General features: G+C 53.5%; 1 protein-coding gene across 1 annotated transcript; it reads left to right on the top strand.

Moving 5' to 3' along the window:
* The first annotated feature begins 550 nt into the window (after nt 1-550).
* LOC119092313 (alpha-ketoglutarate-dependent dioxygenase alkB homolog 6) lies at nt 551-6,598 on the top strand. The gene is made up of 6 exons (XM_037215279.1): nt 551-667; nt 2,306-2,354; nt 2,752-2,928; nt 3,323-3,526; nt 6,308-6,346; nt 6,425-6,598. Exons 2-6 carry the CDS (start codon nt 2,322-2,324, stop codon nt 6,596-6,598), a joined length of 627 nt encoding a protein of 208 aa, XP_037071174.1. The 5' UTR covers nt 551-667; nt 2,306-2,321.
* Nucleotides 6,599-7,010: the final 412 nt, after the last annotated feature.

Here is a 7,010-nt window from a genome sequence, read left to right as displayed (position 1 = left end):
GTGCAGCTCGTGAACCGTTGTAAATATGTAATGTGGTACAGCATTTTTTTATATTCTAGTGAACTATCATTTTAATTTGTTGTTTTGTAGTTAAAGCCCTTGTAAAATTCTTTGAACTATATTTATATGCATAAGATTGGTATATTACGTCACCATAAGGATTCCATTGCTCCTAAGTCATGAGATATCGGCTATGCGTGCACGGGTAACCTAGCAGCACTAATACCAACTAATGCTTTATCCTATGACCGGTAGATGAGGTCCTTTAAAACAGAATCGTGAAAAGGCAAGGCAAAAACATGCAAAAGTGTGATCATCAATTACGTGATATACGCATATGGGTGACTTTTAATTTTCTCTCGCAATATTAAGAGTTGAAGATGGATATTAGCCACTAATTGCAAGTTTCAAAACCGATTTGTATGAGTCCCTTCCAGTTTTACCAACTCTAATAACAATACGTCAATCTAGCGCTATAGCTACAAACACTGCGCATCGCTGGTGTTATCACAGGGTGCTATATGCTATGCGCCCTAAACCAACAACAACAACAAGGGGTGCTATCGCCCTAAACCAACAACAACAAGGGGTGCTATCGTCGCTGCCGTGCTACCCTGCGCTAAAACAATCGCGTTTGCGGCCGGTGTGCAAACTATTCTGAAGACAGGTGAGTGTATTTGAGATCCGATCATCGATCTGCACGCGACATTCAAATAGATCGTTTTGTCCTGAAGACATGCCCTGACTATTGCTGGCCTATAGGCCTACCCAATAAATAGCTGCATGATGACCATTGTCTACGTAGGTAACCTTTGTGCGAGCCTGCGAAAGATCCATCTACTGATCTTGAGGCATTCAAGAGTTTCATGCATTAAACCTCACACCTGCATGTGTTAAATTCAGGCCAGCCCAAATGATGCTGAGTTTTGTGGATATTTTGGTGTGAAAAATGCCATGGCTGGCGGAAGTGGGTGGCCCCTAGATGGGGCTGCATAAGGAATGAGTAAAATTGACAGATGTTAGCCAGTGAACTTGGGCATAAGTATGCGGAATGCAGATTGGGATCATATCTTTCCCATGCATTCCATGATGCAGTGAGTGAAGCCTTAGCTACATGATAGTTGTTGTTATCATGGAGTGGCAAACTCATCTGGGACTATTTTTCACTTCTGATGTGATAATCTGGCACCATGCTCATACAGCACAGTTTAGCTGTGCACAACCCAGGCTGAGATGGCTCCTCACCACAGGTGTGTGGGCTCACATTATGGGGGGGCTATAGAGCTCTCGAGCCTATCTACATATGTGAAAAGGTAGCCCAAGACTTATGCATTACTTGGAACAATGTGAGTAAATTCCAAATCTTGGTCAGCTGAGCAATCTTTAGAGCTAAATGAAAATTAGGTTATGAGCAAATTAAAACAAATTAGAGAGTTGGATACATTCTTATGCAGTTAAGCCCAAGTCTGTATACCTGGTCAAGCCACAAAGTTTTGAGATTGACAACCCACAGTGGAGTCTCTCACATTTATTTTTTTACTTAGTATGTTAGTGTAAAGTTTTCTGGCCTGTTGTTTCTGGGGGTGCTGTTTGGATCTATTTCCTCAGGTTGTTTGATGTTGTGGCTATTTGGGTTCATCCTACAATATGTTGGTAGACCAGGGCCCCAACCCTGGTCCTTTTTGTTGTAAGCTTACAAGTGTCAAATCAAAATGACCTACATATATGACCAATAAGTCTAAATAGCTGTCCCATGCTACAAACTGATAACTTGCTCAAGCTATGATATTGCCTTGGGTTATGTGACATAAAATGGCAGAAATGTGTTATGGAGAACCTACCCTTGACCTGACATGGTCATCTCACCCAGTGTCTATGAATGATTTTATATGTTTCTGAGGCAAAAAAATATGATATTTACTTTCATTTCAGAAGCAGAGCTCCACGACCATTACTGGGCTCATGAGAGGTCCCAAAGTCCGTATAGAGATTTTGAGAGAAACAATCATTCATGTGAAATATGGTGTCAGCAGCATATAACTGTCAAGGTCATATGCTGTAAGTTGCTATGGCTAGAGCCATGAACTACCAGCAAAATATTTCCAAGATGTTGGCTAGGTGTTGGTGTAATTAGTGCAAAAAAGCAATTATCAACCCTCTAGTTAGTCATGGTAGACATGTGTCCTAGGCAATACCAGGTTATGATGATTGTCAACATCAAACAACCAACATTATTAGCCACCCAACACAGATGACCCCTGGGATGTATTCTACAGGGGATAATTCTTTCGTCTTGTTTTTTCAGACAAGCCAATACCAGGATGGAGGGTCTTGAGAAGTACAGGATCGAAGAAGTAAGTCGTGTCACTGTCACAGAGTATGCACAGGGCAACCTGTGATATAAAATGCAACCTTTTCATCCGTGCAAGTCACGGAGGTTTGTCGTATCATAATTAGAATTCATCAGTTTTCATTGTCGTCACATTCGCAACTTATATCAGACTGAAAGGAATCTTTGACCATACTCCTACGAAAATACAGTGACTACGCCTCGTCTCCTTCTTGTGGAGCACACTTAAAGCGAGGGCATTTATGGTAGTTGACGGTTGAAAAATCTGCGATTTATTGACTTACACTTTGTGTTTACGGACATTGTCATGTGATGCTGATTCCACAAGGCCCTGCCGCCGCCAGCGAGTCCGCCCGGCAGTGCTGCAGCGCCGCCGCCCGACGCATGCGATGTGTCCCCAGGCGCCCGACGTGGTGCACTACGTGCCCGAGTTCGTGTCGCCGGCCGAGGAGAGCCGCCTGCTGGAGCACGTGTACGCGGCGCCGCGGCCGCGCTGGACCCAGCTGGCGCACCGGCGCCTCCAGAACTGGGGCGGCCTGCCGCACCCTCGCGGCATGCTGCCAGAGCCCATCCCCCAGGTGGGCGCCGCGTCTTGGAGCGGTGCCCCCTCCTTCCCCCGGTGGCGGCCGCTCACTGCCGGTGTTCACCACCAGCTGCCGTCTCACCACCTCAGCTCTGTTTTGATGCAACAACTGAGAACCGTGAAATGATCGCTTCATGATAAGACATTTGTGGGCGTGTCTATTGGAATTGTGTCATTTTTCCGTTCGGCACAGTTTTCGGGAAGTGGGTAGTGAGTTGTGCGGTACGTCCTGGGCCCAAAATAGTTCGTTGTCAAATATGCTCAGTACAGATGTTGTTTACCTGACGCCACATGGCAACTTTACGGTGGCGTAGCCGTTTCCCCCTCCTACCACCGCCTCCCTCCCCCCCCCCCCTCGTGAGGGTAAGGCCGGGCCGTGCCGTCGGCAGTGGCTGCGGCTAACCATGGAGCGGATCGGCGCTCTGGGCTGCTTCGGCGAGCACCGTCCGAACCACGTGCTGGTGAACGAGTACACGGCCGGCCAGGGCATCATGCCGCACACGGACGGCCCGCTCTTCACGCCCGTCATCACCACCGTATCGCTCGGCTCGCACGCGCTGCTCGACTTGTACCGGCCGCGTCGTGACGCACAGGTACGCTGCCCGACCTGTACCGGCCGCGGCGTGACGCACAGGTATGCCGCTCGACCTGTACCGGCCGCGGCGCGACGCACAGGTATGCCGCTCGACCTGTACCGGCCGCGGCGTGACGCACAGGTGCGCTGCTCGACCTGTACCGGCCGCGGCGCGACGCACAGGTATGCTGCTCGACCTGTACCGGCCGCGGCACGACATACAAGTACGCCGCTCGACCTGTACCGGCCGCGGCGCGACGCACAGGTACGCCGCTCGACCTGTACCGGCCGTGGCGCTACGCACAGGACGCCGCGCTCCCAGCCCCGGCCAGGCGAGCGTCGCTCCCGCCGCGGCAGGGCATGTTGTCGCTCCTGGCCACACTTTCACGCGGTCGGCCAGATACGTGCTAAATTTGAAGCGTGTTATGTATTTGCACCATTACGTGTTTGCACTATTTGCACAGGTGCGCTAGGTGCGCTATTCGCATAGTCAATCTCCAATCAATTTAAGTCTTATTCATGAAGTGTCACGGGGGTGCCACCTTTTGAAGCCATCACTGAAATATGCCGCACGTGATTTGAAATCACTGCGGCAGCAAAGGCCAGGTTTGGCACAGGATGCATGGAACTTATCGCGTACGACAGAACACCGGCTGATTCGCAAACTTACGTCAGTGCAAGATAGACGCACATAATTTCAAACGATGTTTTTGTCCCGAGCTGCACCAGTGGCCCTGTTGTAGTAGCGGCCAACAGGGCTGGAACGGCAGGGCGGTGGGTCCGGTGCAGTGCAATAGGGCTGGAACAGCAGGGCGCTTGGCCCGGGCGCAGCGGCAGCAGGTGGCGGGCTGGAACAGCAGGGCGGTGGGTCCGGGTGCAGCAGCAGTAAGTAGCGGGCTGGAACGGCAGGGCGGTGGGCCGCGCGGTCGGCGGTGGCCGGCCGTTGCGCTCGGCCGGCGGCCGGCGCCGCTCCGCGCCCCAGTGGCCGCCGATGACGCGGGGTGGGTGGCGTCACCGGCGCGTCACACGCCGCCCGGTGAATGCGACAGCCAAATCAGCGGGTAAGGACCCGCTGGGCCGGTCGGCCGGTACCGTGACCACGACGGGCGGTGGCAGGCGACGCTCTGAAACAAGACGCAACATGAAGCGTTCTATTGGCTTGGCTCTCGGGGGTTCACGGTGCTGGCAAAGCCGACGAGGCCAGACCATCATTATGTGTAGCTATGTCAACAGCAATAACGTTTTAAACTGGAGGTTTGCAAGGGGAATCGGCAGGCCTTCATTTACCAGTTGCGAGGTTATAAGCCGTGATTCGGGAAATGCGCCAATTGTTCACACGCACGTAACGTTTGGTACGGGAAGCAGGACCGCGGCCGGACTTCAACTCGTTCCGTATCCACGTACTGAGACAGACAGCATCAAAAGCGAGAGTTCGTTGGTGTACTGAACTGGTAGGCTAACTCACTTACGGACTCCAGTAACAAAAAAATGACAAACCACAAACATAAATCACATCGTTGATTTACGTTGGTCATCCAAGCCTAATGACTTGGGCGGCCCGTTGCTGGGTGTAACGTCGCCACGCCGCGGCCACTTACGTCACAGACCGCCGCGGCCGAGCCTCCACGCTGTCGCGCTGCCGGTCCGGCCACGAGCGCGGCCGCCCGGCCCGGCCAGACCACGGACCTGGCCTGCCTCACAGGCTTGTGCTGTGGCTGCCGGCTGGTGGACGTAGAGCGGAAGAGTGCTGTGCGCGCGCAGGCGGGTCACAAGTTGAGTCACAGTTAATCCTGTGCGTCCGACCTTTTTAATTGCCGGCCGAACTTGATGCCATTGTTATATCCGCAAAGAGGCCGCCCAAAATGACGGTGACTCGATCATGACATTTGAATATTGTCGACAATTCCGAACTGCGCGTTTGGAGGTGGCCTAATACTGCTATAATCTTGATGTTATTTCCGTTCGCCTGTTATTGTGTTCGCTGGAGAGTTAACGTTGGCATAAATCAGGCGTTTTTTTTTAAATTTAGGGGCTAGTTATGTGGGCTTTTCCAATTTGGGGAGAAACGCGTTTATTTTGCCGCACGACGTCCGCAGATCGTTCGCTGTTTGAGAACCCCTGCGTTATTTGCGTCGGAACATCGCTCTATCCCACTCTCTCGATCCTGGATTCTTCCAGTCTGTGTATTTTGGACTTCAGTCTGTGGGTTCGTGGGGGGACCTCAATGAAAAATATTTCGAATAGATCTTCCGCCTTGTAGAACTTACAGAAGCTAAACCTGTTCATGCATCTGCATACGTCACATCTTATACTTTTCCAAAGTGACGTCAGCACGAGTGCGGGCGCACGACCCGATACGTTGTTGCGCTGCCGCTCCCGGGCACTTTGTGATGCTGTGGTCCGACGGAGCAGACGGATCGGAAGCTGATGACCAACGCCACGACACGGGACATGTGGATACTTCATCCATCTGTGACGTCTCATTGTCCCTTTGACGCTGCACGGTACCGTTGACTTAACACCAGCACTGTGCCTGCTCCGTCTCATTCGGCGTGTTCCTTTCCCCCTGACTGCTTGGGGGGGGGGGGGGGGGGGCTGGATGGGCACCAAAGTGGCGTTGACAGCAGCCGACCACGACATGCGCGCACGTGTCCCGGGCATCTGACGAAGCGACCGCTGGTAAGTGAATGCGGCATTCACTGTTGGCGACCTTCACTACTGTTGGCGACCTTCTACCAGCCATCGTCAGCCTGTTTGCAATCCCGTGCTGCAGGAGTCTTCACAGGGGGGTGGTCTTCAGGAGGATTCGCCACAAAAGGCCGGCCTGCAGGAGGAGGAAGAGGAGTGTGAGGACGGCCGGCCGGTTCTGCTCGGCTCGCTGCTGCTGGAACCGCGCAGTCTCCTGGTGGTGCGACAGGACGCCTACCACAGCGTGCTGCACGGCATCGAGCCCGTTCGCGAGGACACCATCACCCCGACCGTGTACAACGCGGCCGGCCGGCCGACTGGCCAGCGGCTGGTGCGCTCCACGCGGGTCTCCCTCACCATCCGGCACGTGCCCAAGGTGCTGAAGGTCCGGCTGAGACTGTGACGACAGCAGGTCACCGGCGCCCGACGCCGGGCACCTGGTGACGTCCCGTGTACCAGACTTCAAGGTCCGGCTGAGACTGTGACTACAGCAGGTCACCGGCGCCCGACGCCGGGCAGCTGGTGACGTCCCGTGTACCAGACTTCAAGGTCCGGCTGAGACTGTGACGACAGCAGGTCACTGGCGTCCGACGCCGGGCAGCTGATGAAGTCCCCTGTACCAGACTTCAAGGCCTGGCTGCGGCTGTGACTCGGCGGGTTCCGCACCGCATCTGTTGCGTTGTGAAGTCGCTCCGTCGGCGGACAGGTGGAGAAGACAGAATGGGAGGTGGCCCGAGGCATGTCCCTACCTGGCGCGTGCCGATTTGTTCATAGTCACGCGCTGTCCTGAACTCATGGTATTTGAGTTAACCGTG

The sequence above is a fragment of the Pollicipes pollicipes genome, unplaced genomic scaffold, assembly GCF_011947565.3.
Source record: "Pollicipes pollicipes isolate AB1234 unplaced genomic scaffold, Ppol_2.1 Scaffold_3447;HRSCAF=4054_pilon_pilon_pilon, whole genome shotgun sequence".
NCBI classification, from domain to species: Eukaryota; Metazoa; Arthropoda; class Thecostraca; order Pollicipedomorpha; family Pollicipedidae; genus Pollicipes; species Pollicipes pollicipes.
This window is presented reverse-complemented; position numbering and strand designations above follow the sequence as displayed.